Source organism: Abramis brama (assembly GCF_963993115.1).
Source record: "Abramis brama genome assembly, chromosome: 22".
NCBI lineage: Eukaryota > Metazoa > Chordata > Actinopteri > Cypriniformes > Leuciscidae > Abramis > Abramis brama.
Window position 1 is genome coordinate 31,393,657 of NC_139984.1, and position 24,969 is coordinate 31,418,625.

Below are 24,969 nucleotides of genomic sequence, written 5' to 3' on the forward strand. Positions count from 1 at the left end.
CTGGTGCTCAGTCACCTCAGCCAGTTTGGGCTTCTGGGAAAAGAGCAAACTCTCCCCCGTGCAGAGGATCTCTTTTTTTGGTATGGAGATGAACTCGGTCAACCTAACATGCCTCACAGAGGAACGTGCTCATTCGAAGTTGAACTGCTTGAATTCACTCAGCTTTCAGCCCCACTGAAACACTTTCCGAGCCTCTTGGGGCATATGGCATCCGCAGCCACAGTAACGCCGCTCGGATTGCTTCATGTGAGGCTGCTTCTGCACTGGATTCATGGCCGAATGCCAAGATGGGTGTGACAATCACCCCGGCCTGCCGCCAAACCTTCAGATTAACCTGGTCAGACCTTGCATTTCTACGGGCAGGAGTTCCCCTAGAACAAGTGTCCAGGCATGCTGTTGTCTCCACGGATGCCTCCACCACCAGCTGGGGTGCCACGTACAATGAGCATGCAGCTTCGGGTATTTGGACGGGACCCCAAATGCATTGGCACATCATCTGTCTTCAGTTGATAGCAGTACGTCTTGCACTGGGCCGCTTCAAACAGCCGCTACTAGGCAAGCATGTACTGGTCCATACGGACAACACTGCGGCCGTTGCGTACATCAATCATCAAGGTGGTCTAAGCTCCCATTTCCCATTTCCCATCTCTATCTCCGGAAAGCGCCATCTCCTCCTATGGAGTCAGAAGCATCTGAGGTCGCTTCATGCCACTTATATCCCTGGCCTTCTCAGGGACAGCTCTCACGACAGCCTGTGGCCCTGGGAGAGTGGAGACTCCATCCCCAGGCGGTCCAGCTGATTTGGAGGCGCTTCGGGACCACACGGGTAGACCTGTTTGCCGCCGCGGACACGTCTCACTGCCAGTTATTTTACTCCATGACCAAGGGGATCATCAGCACAGATGCGCTGGCACACAGCTTGCTCCAGGGCCTACTCAAGCATGCGTTTCCCCTAATAAGTCTACTCGCACAGACACTGTGCAAAGTCATGGAGGACAAAGAGCAAGTCCTGCTAGTTGCCTTGTATTGGCCCAACCGGACCCTTTTCCCAGAACTGATGTTCCTTGCATCAGCACCTCCCTAGCGCATTCCTCTGAGGAAGGACCTGCTTTCTCAGAGACGGGGCACCCTATGACATCAGCGTCCAGACCTCTGGAAACTCCATGTCACGTAGGTAGGACTTAGGTGATCTACCATAAGCTGTCTTAGACACCATCACTTCGGTACACTGATTAATCACTTTAATAATCTGATAACTATATGAATAACTGTCTAAATGTAAACTTATGAAATATTAGACTGTGTAGAGACTTTTTTAACATGCCTTCATTTATTTTTTTTACTCCTTTTTTAAATGGCTTTATATATTGATTGTTTTACCTTTGTACTAGACCCAGGAAATCACAGAAGATTTCACTGTGAAACATGTTTAGCGTGTGTTGTTTCTATCAAGCTACAATTGTGATAACTGTGATAACTTGATAAAAGTTTCTTACACTGTTTACACACTCAGCAGGGATGAATTATGAAATGTTCCATATTTATGATTATGGGTGGAGCTATAGCATCACTGCAAGTGTGTAAAAGATTTCCGTGAAAATGAAACTGAACAGATGAACAGGAAGCTTCATCAAACAACAGCATTTCATTTCAGAAACTCTGAAATCAACAACCAGATCTGATATTCACTCACAGGTAAGAGATGGAAATATAAGAGCTAGTTCTGTAGTTTGGTAGCATGAAGCAGCATCAGATTGTTGGTAAAAATAATGTATGTAATTTCTTTTAGGTTGTGGCTATAAATCAAAGTTTGATTATTTGTGGTCATGTCACACTTTAGAGACTTTAGAAACAGGAAGTACTTGAACTGGCGACAGAATGAACAAATGTAAAATCAAAATGATGATTTTTCTACTTAAAGTCCATTGACACCTGACACCTGGTGTTTAAAAATGTTTTTTAGTGGGTTATTTGTTATAAAAAATATAACAAATAAGTAATAACAAATATACTTTCACCCCTTTCTGTGCTGTCTTTTATATATCAAATAATATATATATATATATATATATATATATATACACTCACCTAAAGGATTATTAGGAACACCATACTAATACTGTGTTTGACCCCCTTTCGCCTTCAGAACTGCCTTAATTCTACGTGGCATTGATTCAACAAGGTGCTGAAAGCATTCTTTAGAAATGTTGGCCCATATTGATAGGATAGCATCTTGCAGTTGATGGAGATTTGTGGGATGCACATCCAGGGCACGAAGCTCCCGTTCCACCACATCCCAAAGATGGTCTATTGGGTTGAGATCTGGTGACTGTGGGGGCTATTTTAGTACAGTGAACTCATTGTCATGTTCAAGAAACCAATTTGAAATGATTCGAGCTTTGTGACATGGTGCATTATCCTGCTGGAAGTAGCCATCAGAGGATGGGTACATGGTGGTCATAAAGGGATGTACATGGTCAGAAACAATGCTCAGGTAGGCCGTGGCATTTAAACGATGCCCAATTGGCACTAAGGGGCCTAAAGTGTGCCAAGAAAACATCCACCACACCATTACACCACCACCACCAGCCTGCACAGTGGTAACAAGGCATGATGGATCCATGTTCTCATTCTGTTTACGCCAAATTCTGACTCTACCATCTGAATGTCTCAACAGAAATCGAGACTCATCAGACCAGGCAACATTTTTCCAGTCTTCAGCTGTCCAATTTTGGTGAGCTCATGCAAATTGTAGCCTCTTTTTCCTATTTGTAGTGGAGATGAGTGGTACCCGGTGGGGTCTTCTGCTGTTGTAGCCCATCCACCTCAAAGTTGTGCGTGTTGTGGCTTCACAAATGCTTTGCTGCATACATCGGTTGTAACGAGTGGTTATTTCAGTCAAAGTTGCTCTTCTATCAGCTTGAATCAGTCGGCCCATTCTCCTCTGACCTCTAGCATCAACAAGGCATTTTCGCCCACAGGACTGCCGCATACTGGATGTTTTTCCCTTTTCACACCATTCTTTGTAAACCCTAGAAATGGTTGTGCGTGAAAATCCCAGTAACTGAGCAGACTGTGAAATACTCAGACCGGCCCATCTGGCACCAACAACCATGTCACGCTCAAAATTGCTTAAATCACCTTTCTTTCCCATTCTGACATTCAGTTTGGAGTTCAGGAGATTGTCTTGACCAGGACCACACCCCTAAATGCATTGAAGCAACTGCCATGTGATTGGTTGATTAGATAATTGCATTAATGAGAAATTGAACAGGTGTTCCTAATAATCCTTTAGGTGAGTGTATATATACAGTGAGGAAAATAAGTATTTGAACACCCTGCTATTTTGCAAGTTCTCCCACTTAGAAATCATGGAGGGGTCTGAAATTGTCATCGTAGGTGCATGTCCACTGTGAGAGACATAATCTAAAAAAAAAAAATCCAGAAATCACAATGTATGATTTTTTAACTATTTATTTGTATGATACAGCTGCAAATAAGTATTTGAACACCTGAGAAAATCAATGTTAATATTTGGTACAATAGCCTTTGTTTGCAATTACAGAGGTCAAACATTTCCTGTAGTTTTTCACCAGGTTTGCACACACTGCAGGAGGGATTTTGGCCCACTCCTCCACACAGATCTTCTCTAGATCAGTCAGGTTTCTGGGCTGTCGCTGAGAAACACGGAGTTTGAGCTCCCTCCAAAGATTCTCTATTGGGTTTAGGTCTGGAGACTGGCTAGGCCACGCCAGAACCTTGATATGCTTCTTACAGAGCCACTCCTTGGTTATCCTGGCTGTGTGCTTCGGGTCATTGTCATGTTGGAAGACCCAGCTCGACCCATCTTCAATGCTCTAACTGAGGGAAGGAGGTTGTTCCCCAAAATCTCGCAATACATGGCCCCGGTCATCCTCTCCTTAATACAGTGCAGTCGCCCTGTCCCATGTGCAGAAAAACACCCCCAAAGCATGATGCTACCACCCCCATGCTTCACAGTAGGGATGGTGTTCTTGGGATGGTACTCATCATTCTTCTTCCTCCAAACACGTTTAGTGGAATTATGACCAAAAAGTTCTATTTTGGTCTCATCTGACCACATGACTTTCTCCCATGACTCCTCTGGATCATCCAAATGGTCATTGGCAAACTTAAGACGGGCCTTGACATGTGCTGGTTTAAGCAGGGGAACCTTCCGTGCCATGCATGATTTCACACCATGACGTCTTAGTGTATTACCAACAGTAACCTTGGAAACGGTGGTCCCAGCTCTTTTCAGGTCATTGACCAGCTCCTCCCGTGTAGTTCTGGGCTGATTTCTCACCTTTCTTAGGATCATTGAGACCCCACGAGGTGAGATCTTGCATGGAGCCCCAGTCCGAGGGAGATTGACAGTCATGTTTAGCTTCTTCCATTTTCTAATGATTGCTCCAACAGTGGACCTTTTTTCACCAAGCTGCTTGGCAATTTCCCCGTAGCCCTTTCCAGCCTTGTGGAGGTGTACAATTTTGTCTCTAGTGTCTTTGGACAGCTCTTTGGTCTTGGCCATGTTAGTAGTTGGATTCTTACTGATTGTATGGGGTGGACAGGTGTCTCTAATGGTGTCTCTAATTTAGGATAATAAATGGAGTGGAGGTGAACATTTTAAAGGCAGACTAACAGGTCTTTGAGGGTCAGAATTCTAGCTGATAGACAGATGTTCAAATACTTATTTGCAGCTGTATCATACAAATAAATAGTTAAAAAATTATGTCTCTCACAGTGGACATGCACCTACGATGACAATTTCAGACCCCTCCATGATTTCCAAGTGGGAGAACTTGCAAAATAGCAGGGTGTTCAAATACTTATTTTCCTCACTGTATATATATATATATATATATATATATATATACACATGATTGTATAAAATGGTGTTGTAAAAAATGGACATATTTGCTGGCTGCCAGAGACACATTTAGTTTCTGTATTTTGATTCTTCTTCTGTCGCCTAATAGATCAAGAGGCAGAGCTTATAGTGGTGGAGGAACTTCCTGTCAGAAACTGCTGTCATGTATGCCTGCCTTGACAGTGGTTCATAGGTTTTATTATAATAGTTTTTAGTTATAATACTTTTTAACCATGCAACATCCATTTTAGAACACAAACTAAATTTCTCTGTGCATATAACTAGTATTATGAAAGTTGCTCTATTAAGCAATGCAGATGATATATTTTCATTGTTTTGTCAGCCATGGCATCCTCCAGTGGTCCAGCACTAAATGAGGAGCTCCAGTGCTCCATCTGTCTGGAAGTGTTCACTGATCCAGTCACCACTCCATGTGGAAACAACTTCTGCAGAACCTGCCTGATCAAGTGCTGGACGAACACACAGGTCTGCTTCTGTCCACTCTGTAAAGAAACATTTAGCAGAAGACCTGAGCTCAAGATTAATACAACACTCAGAGAGGTTGTGCAACACTTTAAGGAGAAGCTCAATCTAGGAGAATCTGAGGTGTTCTGTGACTTCTGTGATGAAAGAAAGCAGAAAGCTGTGAAGACCTGCCTGACGTGTCAAAACTCTTATTGTGAGACTCATCTGGAGCCTCATCACAGAGTCCCACGTCTAAAGAAACACACACTGATCAACGCTGTGGAAAATCTGGAGGATTATATATGCCAGAAACACGAGAGACCTCTGGAGCTGTTCTGCAGAGATGACCAGACGTGTGTTTGTCTGTTCTGCACTGAAGGAGAACACAGGACTCACAACACTGTTCCTCTAGAGGAGGAGAGTCGAGAGAAGAAGGTAAATAGTTAACTAAACACTAAACTAAACGCTTTAACCCTTATAAGCAACACATTGGCTGTTCATGGTCATTTTTGAACAGTAAGAATGTAACTTTTTTTATGAAGTGTTATAAAATGAAATTCCCTGAAGCACGCTGCAAAAATATTATATAATCAATCAGTCATGGCAAGTTATGTTTTTAAATAACGTTAACTCATCAAAATAATTTAAGCAACTTCATTTAAAATTATACGAGATTGAACACGATTTTTTCAAAGTCAGTTTAATATAATTTAAGTTTAAGTGACTTGTACAGCAATTTGAATATAGACGTCACAGTGCATTATGGGTATTCTCTAGCCATTGAGCGTAGAACGGTTGTATACTCGTTATTGTGGTTCATTCTGGGATTAAATGAGTGCCCTCAATAATGTCCACTATGGTTTCTGACACCACTACAAATGGGTGTCCCATCAAATAGTGCCCTATTTAAGGGTATGGGGGCGATTTCGGACACAGCCACAGTCACTGAGCACCGCAAACAAACAGCAGCCACCTTTTACAGTTCTTCCTGAACCAAAACAAGCTATACTGCGTTCATGCCATGATGTGTCACTACTCCAAGATTAGGGTTGAATATCCAAATGCAGCTTTATTGTGACAATTCAAAATCGTTATCCATTTAACCGGCATAGGGTCAAAACTAGTGCTGGGCGCTATTACCAAAAATTGATATCACGTTTTTCACCGGTTTCACAGTATATGATGGTATTATTTTTATTTTTCAAGCATGACTGGGTGTTAACCACATTTTCTACTGATTGAGAGAGGAAATGCTGCAGTAGATTGACTTATTGACCTATTTTACTGTCATCCTGAGGGAATATTGTAGAAAAATTCCACACTAGTATTAATACAGGTTTGCAAGGCCTCAAAAAATGATGCTGTTTACAAAGAGGTGCCAGCAGGAGGTGCTTTTGAAGCTGCAGAAACAGCGGTTTCCCCGGTAACACCTATACACAAAGCAGCAAGCTCATAAACGCTGCTTTATCAGGAAAGACAAACAAAGATTAAATGAAAATAACATCAAAACTTTTCTAAAGACAATCAGTTCCCTTCAAAGATGCATTCATATAAAAACTCCCGCGCAGCGTTTTGTCTTCGAAACGTGAAATGCTCATGTTTATTCAGTGATGTCAAAGCCTTTTGGAAAATCTATTTGTGGCGGCCAGTGTTGATAATGTGAACCAATGTATGGGAAACACTGTAATATAATTTCACAGCTAACGCTATCTATTATATTTTAACCTATCCATCTTCACCGTCACACTTAGTAATTAACCACAGACTTTAAAAAAATAGTTAGTAACACATACAGTACAGCTGTGCCCTCACCACAGTGCAACAGTGAAAAGGGACCCCTCTCAAACAGTGTCGCAAGGCGTTACGAACAGGGCCTGAAATTAACACCCGACCACACGCCAAATGCGGGTGAATTCTGCAATTGGCAGGTAACACTGTCAATCTACAGGTAGCCAATGAGAATCGACCCTTCGCGGGGAGTTTGATTGACGGCGATCTGGCCAATCATAATCCGCCGAATCCGCCTTTTTTTGTCCGACAAAGCAGTCAGTAGAGTTCAACGTTGGATGATTTGAACTTGAAAAAACGGAGTGTACTGAGTAGGCCTACTGACATCTTTCCGCAGTTAAAACTACATTCCTTCTTATGTTCATTCATGTTTATTTGATGCTATAAATTAACTAGAAGGAAGAGATGATCGGTTCACGAGCAGCTTTAACTGAGGCACCACAGCGATCTGTCAAGACACATTACAGAGCCAAAAAAACGGTATTGTCTAAATTTCTTTAAAAATGACCAAATTTTAACGTTGAGGCTTTGTTTAATATCAAAAGTAACCTGGACTGTCTTGTCTGTCAGCGTGTTGTCAGTGTCTCTGCTGCGCGATGTGTTTTTCATTGCATGAGATCATGGTTTGGCGTGAGCGCGGTGTAGCTTGTCGGACATAGCAACAGTAACTAAAGGGGCCGGGTCTTTGCGTTTTTTTTTTTTTTTTTTTTTGCAACTGTTGTTCTTTGACATTTAAACGAAGTCAGCCATTTCGTTGGATTTTAGCTAAAAATGTGGCGGCACATTACTGGAGTACAGAAAGCATCTGTGAAAGCAGCGCAGTTTGAGTGTTTCGGAACGTATATGTGATCGGAGAGAAAGATGAGGCCCTTCTCTGACTACGTTTGAATAATATGTGAGTTAAGTATTAAACTGTTGGTGAGATGAGATGAGATAATGCAACGCTGACATAAGCTACATTACAATGACAGTTGCACAGATGTTGGGAGTTGGGAACAGGTGAGAAAATGCCTACCCGGTAACTTTACCAATAATAACAATATTAATTTAGTTCTGCTTAACGGTTCCTGAACGCTGTAACTAACAGCTGCCCAGCCATCAACACAGCCGCGTGTGATTTGTTTACATACGAGCTGCACTAGGTCTATATCTGTATTCTAAGAGTCATTATTACTTGTAAGGATCTCGTTAATAACTTGACAGCACTTAAATGTGTATTCTTACAAGTTAAAGAACAAATGTTTGTGCAATTCCTTTTTTTTTTCCACCTTTTATGAGGCCAAAAAAAACAACAAAAAAAACTGGCTGGCAAAAAGTCACTGTGGCGGGTGGTCAAAAAAAGTTAACTTCAGGCCCGGGAGCCGGTTGCACCAACAGGGCTTTACTAAGCCTGGTCCTAACTGCTAAGTAGGTCTTAGTTAAGACCAGTCTTTAGAGTTGACCTAACGTCGGTTGCACCAACCAAACTTAAGCCTAGGCTTAACTACGCCTGGTCTTAGCGTTGCGCGTTCATGTGCGGTTGACCAGCAGCGTGCGTTGCTAGGTTATGCTGTAAACTATCTTCCGCTGTTTTGTTAACTTGTAACGTTAAGTGCCAGTGACACTCTGCGGATGGCCCGACATGCGGTGGATTTGTGGACATTAATCATGTCTCCAACAGTGTTTTGAAACGCACCATTTGCATAAAAACGTAGCGCTATTAACAGCTGTAATGCTGGTGTCAATGCTGCGTTGTGGTTCGACACATACTGTAAGTCGGGTGACAGCTCTTCAACAAGTTCATATATATCTCTCCGACAGAATCGAAACCTCTCTATCAGCTCCTCATCATTGTAAATGTCCAATGGATTGCTTCTGTCCCTAATAACTCTCTCCCGTCTAAAAGCCCGCTCATTGTAAAGTCTGTGTATAAGGCGCGCCATGTCTTTACTGCTGAGTTATCAAGTGGTTACTATAGAAACATTATCTAACGGCTATTAACGCTATTATATGCCTAGATTTTGAATTTACGCCTGCTACTGACTAGGCGTAAGATTTACGCCCAGTCTTAGCGAGAAGAGGACTTAAGCCTGGATGGTGCAACTGTCGTAACTTTTAGGTCGGACTTAGAATGCTGAGTTAAGACCTACTTACCTTAAGACCAGGCGTAAGCCCTGTTGGTGCAACCGGCTCCTGGTTACGAACGTTATTTAAGCGACATACACCGGTTTTGCGGAATTTTAAATATTCATATCATAACAAAAATAAACATTGGTATTTGGTATTCGGTATGAACCGGTATACCGCCCAGAACTAGTCAAAACCATAGAGCAAACAATCCAAACGTATGATAGAGTCCAAAAACACATGCAAACAAGGATATACAGGACAATGGGCAGAAGAACAAGACCAAAACAAGTGAAACCAGGATACAGATGCTCAGAATAGCAGTGGAAGACAAAATAAGACTACGCAAAGTGAAAATGAAAACACAGGGCTTAAATAGGCAGACTTTAACAATGGTAATCACACACAGCTGAACAAAATCACAAAATCATGAGAATAGACAATGGATACTGGGAAATTAAGTTTTTTATGGAAAATAATAATTATAATAATTCATTACATTTAGATTTTCTGGGTACTCAAAGCGCTTTAAATATACAAGGGGTAATCTCCTCAACCACCTCAATCTCCTCAAGCCAATAAGTATATATGGGGATGATTAGGAGTTTAACATTGATCCCCTGGAGGCAAGTTTGCAGAAACCAAGTGCAGTTTATTATTATTCAAAAACAAGATCCAACATAAAAACAAAGGCATGGCGTGGCAGGGTATGAAACTCAAAACAAGAATATGTCGCTTACCAACAGTGGTTACATGAAACAATACTTGACAAAGTAACAAAGAACACATGAGGGCTTAAATATACAAGGATTAATGAAAAGAAAAGGGACACCTGTGCAAATGATTGGACAATTAGACCAATGATAACATGACAGTCAGATGGGGAACACATGGCAGGATCACATGAGGGCAAGGGAATCACATGACAAGACAGGAAACATGACTGACATGAAACATGAACTAAAAACCAAATCTACCCGTGACATATCCCCCCCTCCCCTCTATGGGCAGCTCCAGACACCCACCAAAAAATCAAAACTAGACAAGAAAGTCCAGGAGGGCGGTCCTGGGGGAGGGATGGAGGACCAAGCTTGTGCAGGGGAACAGGACATAGACCATGGCATGGCGATCCTGGGCCGTGGAGCGTGGGCAGACCTGGAACATGGCATGCTGGACGTGGAGCGTGGGGGGACCTGGCAGTTCAAGGAACATGGGCGGCGCCTACAGTTCAGAGGACCAAGGCGGCCCCGGCAGTGCATGGCGGATCGGCCTCCCCAGCCCCATCCAAGGAGCTTGGCCACTATTTATTTTGGTTTTGAGTGGTTGGTGAAACCAGTTGTTTTTGTGTGCAGATCTCAGAGCCTAGGCTGCCTAGAGACGCGTTTTTTTGACGGCCTGCTTATGGGGCGGGCAGCTAGCGGATCGTTAGGAAAGATTAGATGAATGTGATCATTTATGTTTGGGCCTTTTTTTGGCCTGAAATCACTGATACAACCTTTAATGTCAGGACCACTGAGGTGCCAACTGCTCGTACCAACATCAACAGTAGGTCCGCCAAACTGGAAGCTAGTCTCAAACGCTTAAGGACCATTTTTGGAGCTTCAGGTTCAGTGTCCATGACGGCTGGAGACTCTGGATTTGGGACCACTGGACTCTGAAGTGCTGTGAGCACTGGACTTGGGATCATCAGACTTGGAATTGCTGGAAACAGTGGTGTGCCACGCTACGTGGCCACCGGAGCTTGATGCACACTATCCACCCCACACATTTTCGTCAAAGGCATTAACTAAAAGCCACAGAATTTTGAATTAATTTGGTCTTTTAACAAGATTTTTTTCAGAGGATAAAGTTATCTGTTTTTCTCTGTATGTAGAATCATCTGGCTAAGAGACAAACTGATGTTCATCAGATGATCCAGGACAGAATAAAGAAGATTAAAGAGATCCAGCTCTCAGTAGAGCTGAGAAAGGTGAGTGGAAGTTAAAACATTGTAACATTTATAATGCGTTATAATATTTCAATCAGCTCAACAAAGGCTTTCATTTAAATAGATAAAATTAATTTGATTTCCTATTTGATCTCATTCATCAGAGAAACACAGAGGAAGAGAAATCCACCAGTGATGATTTCTTCTCTGATCTGATCCGCTCCTTTGAGAGATGTCAGTCTAAGCAGCTGAAGATGATGGAGGAACAGCAGAAAGCAGCAGAGAAACAGGCTGAAGATCTCATTAAAGAGCTGCATCAGGAAATCACTGAGCTGAAGAGGAGAAACACTGAGCTGGAGCAGCTCTCACACATTGAAGATCATCTACATCTCATACAGGTCTGTCAACATCTGTCTCATCAGTCATCATGTACAATAATACTGGACAAACTGTCTGTTCACAAACATGATGAGCTGCTTGAACATTTTATTTGTACCAATGTGTTAGAAATTGTAAAAAAGAGAATGAAATGGTAATAGTCAAATTTGGTACAAAAAAGTACTGTGTAAAACATATTAACTATAAACATATTAACTATAAATATAAAAATAACATTTAACAGTCCTCTCTCTCCTGCTGTAGATGAGCTCATCCCTGAACACTCGTCCACACACCAAGAACTGGACTGAGATCAGGATTGACTCTGATGTGAATGTGAACTCTCTGCATAGAGCTCTGACTGAACTGAAGAAAACTCAAAAGACACTAAATGAAAAACTCAGTCAAACTGGTATGTGAATATTAAATACAATGCAGTAGATTTTTTAAAAGATTTTAACTAAGAAAATACTGTTCTCAAGGAATATTATGGGTTAAATCCAATTTAAGTTCAGTTTGTAAAGGACCACACTGTGTCAAAAATGGGTAACGCTTTAGATTACAGCCCGGAAAGTACTGCGTAATTAAAATTAAAGTACAGTGTAACTTTCGGTAATTACAGTGTACCTATAAAGTACTTACGTGTAAGTATAGGGGAACAATATGTAAGTCTTGGGAATAAAGGTGTAACAACCAGGAAAATACTGCGTAATTAAAACAAAATTACAGTGTAACTTTTGGTAATTACAGTGTACCCATAAAGTACCTACATGTAAGTATAGGGGAATAATATGTAAAGTTTTGGGAATAAAGGGGTTACAATCAGGATAATAACAAATTATTTAGACTGTAAGTATTTTGGAATCTTACTTTTGGGAGCAATTTAGCGAGTACATACACTGCACCTTTTTGTAATAATAGTGTATAAAAATACATAAAGGCTTTTTTAAAATTACGGGGTACATATCAGTGCATTTATAAAGTAGGCTAATCTGTTATTATTGCAAAGGTGCACTGATTAAGTTTCAAGGCAAGTAAAACTATTGCAACTTTTTTTTTTTTTTAATGCTGGGAAAATATACTCTTGTTTCATGTAGTTACAGGGTAAGTATGACATTGCAGGCTGTAAATTAAAGTGGTGCTTCTTACCCTCTTGTTTCATGTAGTTACAGGGTAAGTACAATAAAAACACATGTAGCCTACACACACAATCTGACATCACTCGGAAAACTTTATTTGAAAAACAACTTATTTCAAAACGGATTTACAGCACTTTGTTTCTCTTGCTTGGTTTCCTCCTCCTCTTGTTCCTCTTCTTCTTTTTCTTTCTTTCCACTGATGAATCTTAAGAAGAAATCCCATGACATGTCTCTTGCTATTCTGTATTATGTGTTAAAAGAAAATACAGTACCGAAATGTCCTCACCATTTACTCATCTTTTACCCTCATGTCATCCGAGATGTATACGAATTTCCTTCTTCAGATTAACATAAACAAAAGTTTTTAGAAAAATAAATAATCTCTGTGAATGCATATATAATGCAAGCTCATGTGTTCCTAAAAGTTGACAACAGCACATACAACAATAACTACAGTAGCCTAATCCATACGACCCCAATGGATGAATCAACGTCTTCTGAAGTGAAACGATAAGCGTTTGTAAGAAAAATACCAAATATTTTACATTTTTAAACTGTAGACTATCGCTTCCGACCAACTGTCACCTGCGCGTTCATGAGAGGGTTGAGTAAGTTTACGCTTGACAATTTAAAGCGTGACGTAAGCGCACCGAAAAACCGAATGTCGAATTATTATTATTTTATTATTATTTTATTATTATTTTATTATTATTATTGCATTACAAAATGCAAACAATAATAGATAATAATAATGAAAAACAAACCATGCAGAAGAACAGACACCAGTTCTCGCGTGAGTCACATAAAACTCCCGCGAGAATGCAATGAACGCTTAAAGCTTCACCAAACGCGAAGCCATTCAAGCCGACCCTATGAAGCCGACTCTCATGCACTCGATGGTGACAGTTGGTCGGTAGCGAAAAGATGAGTAAATTATGAGAACATTTCTGGGTGTACTGTATTTTCTTTTAATACATAATGCAGAATAGAAAAAGACTCCTCCTTAAGATTAGGCTAATCAGTGGAACGATAGAAAAAGAAGAGGAGGAGGAAGCCATGCAAGAGAAACAAAAAAGGACAAAACATGCTACTTTCTGTCAGGACTTTAGTATTTGAAATGAAAAGTTGATTTAAAAAAAAAAATAAAGAATAAGAAGTGTAATATGTTTTAAATCTGTTTTGAAATAAGTTGTTTTTCAAATAAAGGTTTTCCAAGTGATTTCAGATTGTGTATACACATGTGTTTTTATTGTTCTTACCCTGTAACTACATGAAACAAGAGGGCAAGAAGCACCACTTTAATTTACAGCCCGCAATGTCATACTTACCCTGTAACTACATGGAATACTTACAGTCTAAATAATTTGCCTAAATAATTTATTTTCCTGGTTGTTACCCCTTTATTCCCAAAACTTTACATATTATTCCCCTATACTTACATGTACGTACTTTATAGGTACACTGTAATTACCAAAAGTTACACTGTAATTTCGTTTTAATTACGCAGTATTTTCCTGGTTGTTACACCTTTATTCCCAAGACTTTACATATTGTTCCCCTATACTTACACGTAAGTACTTTATAGGTACACTGTAATTACCGAAAGTTAAACTGTACTTTAATTTGAATTACGCAGTACTTTCCGGGCTGTAATCTAAAGCGTTACCCAAAAATGTAATAATAACACAACTAACCCTGGATGTTAAAGGATGTAACATGTGTGTACATGTATAATGGTAATCCAGTAATGGACACCAAAAATGTGTGGCCAAATTAAACAGAGGCAGAGTTGTATCTACTTTAAATAAAACAAATTTAAAGTAGAAATGAATATTTATTCAAACTTGCAAAAACATAATAATCCTAACCCAAAAAAATAACATTAATGGAAAAATAAAAAAAATCGTATTCAAAAACATCCAAATTAGTTGATTAATCGAACTGAATCAAACTTTAGTAATCAAGCATAAATCTGAAAATGTTCCCATATAAATGAAGGCCTGGTACTAGAGCACAAATCAGTAAAACTAGAGCACTAGAGTAAAACTAGAGCACCTTTTCATATCTGCTTATAGTTGATTTTTTTTATTTTTTTTATTTACTTTTTTAAAATTAATTTCTTGTTCTAAAGTTAATTATTTTTATACATTTGAATTATTGAAAAAATATGCAAATTTTGTAGTGGCAACTTTTGTGGCATAATTACAAATGTATGTGACATTGCAAAAACAAGACAACAGATCTCAAACAACAACAACAACAAAAATCGTACTCGGTTACTAACGTAACCTCGGTTCTCTCTAGAAGAGGGAACGAGTACTGCGTTGAAAACGCTAGGGGAAAAACTCTTTTTCACGAAATACTGAAGCAAAAAATTATCCTTTAATTATCCTTCGCGCCCTCCTTGCCACTTCCCGCCGAAACGGGCGTGGCTTAGTCCTATAAAAGGAGCTCGAAAAGGCTGATTCACTGATTTTATTCATCGCCGAAGCGAACCAGAGTGAACCGTACGCACGGCCAGAAAACGCAGTACTCGTTCCCTCTTCTAGAGAGAACCGAGGTTACGTTAGTAACCGAGTACGTTCTCTTACGAGAGGTCTCTCGTACTGCGTTGAAAACGCTAGGGGAACCAGTGCAAAACGCCGTGCGTACTGTGATTAATCACCCATAAACCTGGAAAACCAGGATTTATCAAGCATAAATCACTAGAGGGACTCACAGAGAGTCCTGGAACAGGAAGGGAACCCTTCTGCCCCTATATGGTGACGTCCACTGACGCGGTAACATGACATCACATAGACAAGGCGGGGAGCCTGAACTAATGTGGGAATTTGTGGGTCTTACGCAATACTGCCCATATGATAGCCGGCAGCGCACTGCGCTCGCGGCCTCAGAGTCCTAATCAGACCACTGATATGATTATACCGACAATAGCTTAGCCTGTAGAGCGGGAACCTCTAGGTTATAAAACCTAATAAATGTAGACGGCGAGGCCCAGCCTGCCGCCATACATATGTCTTGTAAGGAAATCCCACTAGACCAAGCCCACGATGAGGCAACGCCTCTCGTGGAATGCGCTCTGACACCCAACGGGCACTGAAGACCCTTGGCAGTGTAAGCTAGCGCTATAGCATCGACTATCCATCTGGACAGGCTTTGTTTCGAAACAGCCATTCCCTTGGAACGTCCACTGAACGAGACAAATAGCTGCTCAGTCTGTCTAAAGACAGAAGAGCGAGACACATAAGCTCTCAGGGTCCTTACAGGGCAGAGAAAACTTGAGTCCCCTTCCTCGTCTGACACCGGCAGGGCAGACAGGGAGATAACCTGAGCCCGAAACGGTGTGTTGAGGGATTTTGGCACATAACCATGCCTAGGTTTGAGTATGACTCTCGAGTCACCTGGCCCAAACTCTAAGCGCGCTGCGCTCACCGAGAGCGCGTGCAGGTCACCTACGCGCTTAACTGAAGTGAGAGCCAACAGAAACACTGTTTTGAATGACAGATGTTTGAGGCTAGTCATTTGGATGGGCTCGAAAGGGGGACCTTTCATGGCCTCCAAAACTGTAGGGAGGTCCCACATAGGGACTGAAGGAGGTCTGGGAGGATTCAGCCTCCTAGCTCCCCTGAGGAAGCGGATGACTAGATCGTTCCTCCCTAATGACTGACCGAGCGTTGTTTCAGAAAACGCTGTGATAGCCGCCACATAGACTTTGAGCGTGGAAGGGGCTCTGCCCTTATCCAACAGCTCCTGTAGGAAGGAGAGAACCTCCGTCACCTCACAATCGAGGGGTGAAAGACCCCGAGCTGTGCACCAGCTGGAGAATACTGACCACTTTGAGGCGTAAAGCCGTCTAGTTGACGGTGCTCTAGCCTGGGTGATAGTGTTTAGCACCCCCACTGAGAGATCAGCGGGTACCCGTTGAGCGCCCACACATGGAGGGACCACAATTCCGGGTGAGGATGCCAAATCGAACCCCTGGCCTGCGAGAGGAGGTCCCTCCTCAATGGCACTGGCCACGGGGCAGTGTCTGCTAGCTGCATCAGGACTGGGAACCACGGCTGGTTCATCCAGAGCGGCGCTACGAGCAGCACTGAGCATTTCGTTTCCCTGATCCGTTCTAACACCTGAGGCAGGAGGGAGACGGGGGGAAAAGCGTAGAGCGGACAGCGCAGCCACGTTCAGGACAGCGCGCTCTCGCTCATGGAAAAGAACGCGGGGCAGTGAGCGTTTTCGTGGGACGCGAACAGGTCCACCTCCGCTCTGCCGAATCTCTCCCACAACAGCTGGACTGTTTGCGGGTGTAGAGACCATTCGCTCGTAGGAACGTTGTTCCTGGACAGTCTGTCTGGACCCAGATTCTGGATCCCTGGCACATGCACTGCTCTCAGCGAGCGCAAGTTGCGCTGAGCCCATAACAGGAGGCGTTCCACCAGCCTGTACAGGTTTAAGGATGTGAGACCGCCCTGGTGATTTATATAGGACACCACAGACATGTTGTCCGAATGGACTAGGACGTGTTGGTCCTTGATTTGGGGACGAAAACGCGTTGTCCACTGCCATCATTTCCAGGCAGTTGATATGTTGGAGCTTTTCGCGTTCTGACCACAGGCCGAAAAATGCTCTGCCCTCGAGCAGCGCTCCCCATCCCGATGTGGAGGCGTCTGTCGACACCACTATCACTCTCGAGGAAGTCCCCAGGCTTACACCTGATTGGTACCAGTCGCTCGTCTTCCAAGGTTTTAGAGCTTCCACACAGCTCTGATTGACCCTGAGACGCAGCCAACCGGATGCCCACGCTCTGCGCGGTACCCACTCTTTCAACCAGAACTGCAGAGGGCGCATGCGGAGCAAGCCCAGCTGGAGAACTGATGATGCTGAGGCCATAAGACCTAGCATCCTCTGAAATTTCCTGAGCGTGACGGTCGCGCCGCAGCGAAAAAGTTTCGCCGTGCGCTGAATGTCTAGCACGCGCTGTGGTGACAGCCGCGCTATCATAGACTGTGAGTCCAGAACTGTGCCCAGAAACGAAGTCATTTGACTGGGGTTCAGCGAACTCTTCGTCCAGTTGACTCTGAGACCAAGATTCTCGAGGTGATCGAGTAAAATGGCCCTGTGCTCCACGAGCTCTGATCGCGATTGAGCTAGAATCAGCCAGTCGTCCAAATAGTTCAGCACTCGCATGCCTCTGAGTCTGAGAGGTGCGAGCGCTGCGTCCATGCACTTCGTAAATGTACGAGGTGCCAGGGATAAGCCGAACGGCAGGACTGTATACTGGTATGCCTGGCCCTCGAAGGCGAACCTCAAGTATCGCCTGTGACGTGACGCTATCTGTATTTGAAAATACGCGTCCTTCAGATCTATCGACATGAACCAGTCTCCTCTGCGAATTTGCGCGAGGATTTTCCTGGTCGTGAGCATTCTGAAACTGCGTTTCATTAATGCTTTGTTCAGCTGTCTTAGATCCAGTATGGGTCTGAAACCCCCGTCTTTCTTGGGAACCAGAAAATATCTGCTGTACAGCCCCTCTTCGCTTTGAGCTTGAGACACAGGCTCTATAGCCCCTTTGCTCATCAGTTTTGATATTTCGGCGCGAAGTAGGTGTGCTACTTCTGAATTCACCGTAGTCTCGACGCGCGCTGTGAAGCGGCGAAGACGTCGATAAAACTGTAGCGAGTAGCCTCTCTTTATATTGCCTAGCACCCATTCCGAAACCCCTGGAAGCGCTGCCCATGTGTCCGCATGGATGGCTAAGAGCTGGATGCGAAGCGCGCTCTGTTCGTCGGGCGACAGAGGTGCTTCGGTGTGCTGCAACATAGGCGAGATGCCTGTGACATTCGAGGCGGGGGGCGCGCTGATCACAGCGGGCAGAACGCTCGTCCTCAACCCGACTACGGTGCTTAACCGCGTGAGGGAGGGCTGAGCGGGTCCCAAAGGACTCATGGTGTCTGTGAGTAAGTGTGGGTGCGGGGAAGTGGGCACATTTACTGCTTTGGACGCGCTGTCTGCCTGGGCAGAGCGAGCGCGCACAGGTTTCGTTTTTACAGAAACACTGTGACATGTGTGACATAGTGTTTGTGGGCACTGGGAAGTGGGCACGTTTACTATGTTGTTTGCGCGATCGACCTGAGTCGATTTTATGGGCGCGCGCCCTGTGTGAAGGGCTGTGCTTGTGTGTAGGGATGGGCACAGAGCAGTGGGCATCAGCACTACATTTATTGCACCATCGGCCGTGGCCGGGATACCAGAAAATACACTCTTTACAGGATTTTTCTGGGTAGCCGTAAAAACGGCTTTTGTGTGCAGGCAAGCGGGCAACTGTACGGGCTTGCGCGTTGCAGAAGACGCTGAGACAGTCGCAATTCCTGGAACTGAAACAGCGGCGCTTGGGTGAGAGTCCGGCCGCAGCGGGACTCACACACCGGCGCTTTCCTAGGCATGCTAGGATGTTTTCGGGGCTTCCGGTTTCACCGCAATCCTCGGCCGCGGCCCACGCGGAGCGGGGCGACGGTTGGCAGAGCGAGAGCGGGGCCTCGAGCTGCGTTGCTGTCGATGTTGCGATGAAGCAGCAGGAGGGGGAGGCTGTGGCTGAGAGCTTCGTGGGGCCGGTTTAGCACGACTCGCTGAAGAGCTAGAGCGCTTCGGAAGGAAGTGCTTAAAGGCTTGAGATGCTTTCTGGACCTCGGCGAATCTCTCTACGAACTCGTTGACAGAGGATCCGAAGAGGCCAGCAGAAGATAGTGGGGCGTCGAGGAATGCGGTGCGCTCAGACTCAGCCATATCCGAGAGCGTTAGCCACAGGTGTCTCTCAGCTACAGTGGCGGAAGCCATACACCGTCCCATGGCCTGTGCAGCGGACTTAGTAGCGCGGAGAGAGAGAGATCCGAAGCGCTTCTTAAGTCCGAGAGGCAGATCGCATCAGGTCCCATCTCGTCCAGCTTATGGAGGAGATCTCCCTGAAAGATCTGCAGTGTAGCCATGGTGTGTAGCGCAGACGCAGCCTGCCCGGCGGCGGAAAAGATTCGCGCGAGCAGCGTCGACGTCATGCGGCAGGCTTTGGATGGCAACACCGGTTTCGTCCGCCGTCCAGCAGAGGGCGGGCAAAGATGGGTCGCTATCGCCTGTTCCACCGGCGGAAGCGAATGGTAGCCTCTGTTTTTAGCATCGTCTAGTGTAGCGAATGCTGGTGAGACAGACGAACGTGTTCGGGCTGAAAAGGGAGCGCTCCAAGCCTTCGCAACTTCTTCATGAAGCTCAGGAAGAAAGGGGGCAGGCTTGGATTCCGGAGAAGTGCGCTCACCAGGGAGAAAGCTACCATCCAGTCGAGTCCGAGAAGGGGGCTCCGGAGCGGACCACTCAAGGCCGAGGCTCGCCGCGGCCAGCGAGAGTACGCGCATCAGCTCCCTCTCGATGTTAGCTCTTCTGTTAGGTGTACGGGCAGGAAGCGCGAGATCCGCAGAGCTCGCCCAGTCTTCACTGCCCGAGGCTAACAGAGAGCACGAGTCATCATCCCCCGACGCGGCTTTAGAATCAGCTTCCTCTGCTGAGGCGGCGGCAGACAGCGGTCGCTGAGCATCAGGAAGTGATCCAGGCGAAACCGGTGAAGCAGGCGGGCGAACCGGCGAGCTTAGTCGGGCTGGAGAAGGCTCCGGGACCCGCTGAGAGCGGCGCTTCTTACGGCGCGGCAGTGCAGCGGGAGATGCAGGCTCGGAGAATACTGCCAGGCGAGTCCTCAGAGTCACCATAGGCATAAGCTCGCAGTGAGGGCAGCCGCCGTCAGCGAGCGCGAGCGCTGCATGGTCTTCACCCAGGCAGGAGACACAGATGACATGACGGTCTCCCTCGCTGAGTGGGGCTCGGCACGAGCCGCATTTAGAAGGCATCTTGAAAAAGACGCGAGCTCACACACAGAGAATATACAGAAAAAGGATATGGGCGCCGGAAAGCGCAGCAGGAACGGCAGTCGAAGGCGGCGTGGGCCAGCAGCTTCCGTAAGTGACTCGTCCCGCTGAAGTGCTTCTCAGACGACGCGTTGCTTCTTCTCGTGATCCAACGATGCGTGAGCTTCGCTGAAGAGATGAAAAATCAGTGAATCAGCCTTTTCGAGCTCCTTTTATAGGACTAAGCCACGCCCGTTTCGGCGGGAAGTGGCAAGGAGGGCGCGAAGCGCCCTCATTGGCCTGACGTCACCACAGGCCTCGCTCGATAGGCTTATGCAGTTGCCGCAGAGCAGCCAATGAGCGAGCGAGCCGTCTCGCCCATGGCTGCGTGCTGCTGCAATGCGCTTTACATTATTTAAAAAATTAAAGGATAATTTTTTGCTTCAGTATTTCGTGAAAAAGAGTTTTTCCCCTAGCGTTTTCAACGCAGTACGAGAGACCTCTCGTAAGAGAACTAAACTTTGATCAAATAAAATGGTTTAATGTCATTTAAACTGTTTAAATATTTATATTCATAAAATATACATCACAAAAGCTGTTATTAGAGAAGTTAGCCACCTCCAGAAAAATTAATAGATCTCTATGGGCCTCTGCTGTATATGGTAATACCGGTAATTTAAAAAAAATTCGAAAACCATATTCACTGCATATTTTTCTCTAACCAGCAGAAAGCAGATTTCTGCCTCTAACATCTAGATCAATATTGAGAAACAACTCAGTATTTAATTTTGATCATCATTAAAATGTTTTTTTTTTCATAAAAATGTAATATTTTATATGCATACTAATGGTGAATTTGAGGAATTTTGTTTAAAAAGAAAAGAAAAAGTACTTCATATCCCCAAAAAATACAGCATTAACGTATAGATGAGAAGTAAACAAAAAATGATAGGCCTATATAATTTGTATTATTAAAATGTTTATTTTTTATACAATCCCTCTATAAATGTTTGCCATATTGACCCCTAAACACAAAAACAGGAAACAGGAGACAAAAACAAGGTGAGGGTTAAATCCTCAATATTTTTCCCATAGACCTCCATTGTAAGTATATTTACTGTAAACACATTCTGCATTGTTTTACAAACAACATTTACATGCCACTGATGCTGCCAATACAGATAAACTGAAATTATTGCTATGAATAATTCATCATTATATTGTCATCTGTGTCCACAGGGTTGAAGTTTGTGCAGAAGTTTGCAGGTACAGTGTGACTGACACCATTTTCTTCAATACACTTACAATACTTTGTTAATCTATATTATGTACTGTATCTGAAAATGTTTGTTCTGAAGTTGATTGATAATGTCTGATCTCTCTCAGTGGATGTGATTCTGGATCCTGATACAGCGAATCCATATCTCATCCTGTCTGATGATGGAAAACAAGTCAGTTATGTGGGCATTAAGCAGGACGTCCCAGAAAACCCAAAGAGATTTGAAGTTGACATTTGTGTTCTGGCAAAGCAGGGATTCAGTTCAGGGAGATTTTACTATGAGGTGCAGGTTAAAGAAACAACTGGGTGGACTTTAGGAGTGGCCAGAGAACCCATTAACAGGAAGGAGACGATCTCGCTGAGACCTGAGAATGGATACTGGACTGTGGCTCTGAGTAATTATCTTCTAAATCTAGTTAATGATGATTCATCGTTTATGTACCTTAATATAGAGACACCTGAGAAGGTTGGTGTGTTTGTGGATTATGAGGAGGGTCTGGTCTCTTTTTATGACGTGGAGTCCAGATCTCATATCTGCTCTTTCACTGGTCAGACTTTCACTGACAAACTCTATCCATATTTCCGCCCAGGTGATAATGATGAAGGTAAAAACTCAAACCCACTGATCATCACTCCTGTCAGTTAAAATGAAAAAATAAAATAAAAAATAAATTCTGAAAAGATTGCTGTTTTTAGAATATGTAAATAAAAATGTGACAAAATGTGTTCAAGTGCAAAAAAAATAAAAATAAAAAATAATATTTGCTGGCCCTCAAAAAAAAAAAAAAAAAAAAAAAACGATCTATAATTAAATATTTGTGAGTTATGTTGTGTGAAAAAATATGTTCACACTTTAGATTAAGGTTCAATTACTGTTTATTAATAGTTAGTAAGTTGTTAAGTTTAGGTATTGGGTGGATTAAGGCATTAATATGTGCTTTGTAAGTGCTAATTAACAGCCAATATCCTGGTAATAAGAAACTAGTTAGTGAGAATTGTGAGAATTGGACCCTAAACTAAAGTTTTACCCAATATTTAACCACGGTTACATTTGAATGGCCAATTTATTACGAGCCTATATTTTTTAATTAACAGAAAGATTTGTTTACTTTTAACTTTCATTTATACTTTGCTTTTTAAATCTACTATGACATTTTACATATGATTTAATATTATAAAGTGAAATTCTACATAATATACTGAATTTTCAAACTTTCCAGAGTTTCTACATGTTATTTTGTAAGGAAATTTCTAAAGCCTTTTTCTCTCTCCTCTCCAGCTTTAACATTGAACTATTTGTGAAATATTGTGATTTTTGGTTTATATTGTAATAACTGTAGCATCTGAATAAAGACAAGTGATCAATTCTATAACTGATATTTCTTGAAAACTAAACAGCTTGCTAATTATTATGCAAATACACTGTCATGTAGAGTGTTGTCGAGAGGCCTGGGAGGCGTTAGGAAGGAAGTTTTCCGAATGCCAGATGTGATTTATTTTACAAGCTGCATTTCAAAAGGTGCAGTCTACATAATGTAAAAAAAAATAAAAATAATGGTGAGATTAGACAATTTATTAGAGATTAGATTAGATAAAAACGTATTATTGATGTTCGGTTCTTGAATGAATCGTTCTTTTGAGAAGAACTGGTACCAGCCAAGCTGGTTCATTATCCAGGTTGATGATGCAAGACTTAAGAGTACCTCAAGTCTCTGGATGTTGTGGGGCTGTCTTGGCTGACACGCCTCTGCAGCATCGCGTGGTGGTCGGGGACAGTGCCTTCGGACTGGCAGACCGGGGTGGTGGTCCCTCTTTTTAAGAAGGAGGACCGGAGGGTATGCTCCAACTATAGGGGGATCACACTTCTCAGCCTCCCCGGGAAAGTCTATGCCAGGGTACTGGAGAGGAGAAAAACGGCCGATAGTAGAACCTCGGATTCAGGAGGAACAGTGCGGTTTTCGTCCCGGTCGTGGAACACTGGACCAGCTCTATACCCTCTCCAGGGTGCTGGAGGGTTCATGGGATTTTGCACAACCAATCCACATGTGCTTTGTGGACTTGGAGAAGGCATTCAACTGTGTCCCTCACGGCGTCCTGTGGAGGGTGCTCTGGGAGTATGGGGTCCGGGGCCCTTTGCTAAGGGCTATCTGGTCCCTGTACGACCGGAGCAGGAGCTTGGTTCGCATTGCCGGCAGTAAGTCAGACTTGTCCCCGGTGCATGTTGGACTCCGGCAGGGCTGCCCTTTGTCACCGGTTCTGTTCATAATTTTTATGGACCACCAGACCACCTCTTTGTCTGTTATGGAGGCCAGCAGAAGGAAAAGGCTATTTCCAAGCAGAGGTTGACCCACTGGATAGTGGATGCCATCGTCTTGGCGTATCAGACCCAAGGCGAGCCGTGTCCCCTCGGGTTAAGAGCTCACTCGACCAGTCCGATTCAATGATCTATGCTTAGCTATGCTAAAAGTGGTACCGCCAGACCCGGAGTTCGGCTGAATGGTTTCGAAAACGGTAAAACTCAACTGTTCAACTCTGGGGGAGTTGTAAAATGAGCCTATTTCCAAAAAAAAGTGGAGTATCCCTTTAAGTGTTGTTTTGATGCCAAAATAATGTTTTACTGATCACAGTTTAAATTACTTTACTCCAGAGATGATGATCTTTGACAGTCTCTGCCCGAGTGAAACTCTTTCCACACTCCTGAATAAGGTTTCTCTCCAGTGTGAATATGTATATGCATTTCAAGGTTTCCTCTTTGCGATAAACTCCTCCCACACTGAGAGCGTTTGTTCGGTTTGTAACCTTTCTGAATGAATCTCTTTCCACGTTGATGGCCTTTGAGAGATCTTTCTAAAGTCCTGAGATTATAATGTTTCTGACGCTGATGTAAATGCACCTTAAGGCATGATGTATAGTGCCTAAAACCCCCTTAGCTGTTCTTTAAATCACGGCTTCACGGGGCTCAAATGCTTTTATAAAATGGTCATTCACAGGTTTCATAAAATAAACACACTGACACAAAAATGTAATGCTGTTGATAAAAAAAATTATTCTTCCACCAAGCGATGTAGTTCTTCAGAAGTGAACACACAGACACAGTAATACTGATGTAATGCGGTCAC

At 43.5% G+C, this 24,969-nt stretch overlaps 2 protein-coding genes across 2 annotated transcripts in view; one reads left to right on the plus strand and one right to left on the minus strand.

The window, feature by feature from the left end:
• Positions 1–24,969, minus strand: part of LOC311072984 (uncharacterized protein) — a 1,552,487-nt gene that overhangs the window by 1,342,471 nt on the left and 185,047 nt on the right. The gene's annotated exons all lie outside the window — the stretch shown is intronic.
• On the plus strand, positions 1,558–23,299 carry LOC311072950 (E3 ubiquitin-protein ligase TRIM39-like). Its single transcript, XM_084098326.1, has 7 exons — positions 1,558–1,695; positions 5,232–5,788; positions 11,121–11,216; positions 11,339–11,572; positions 11,817–11,964; positions 21,811–21,837; positions 21,958–23,299. Exons 2-7 carry the CDS (start codon positions 5,234–5,236, stop codon positions 22,494–22,496), a joined length of 1,599 nt encoding a protein of 532 aa, XP_083954452.1. The 5' UTR covers positions 1,558–1,695; positions 5,232–5,233; the 3' UTR covers positions 22,497–23,299.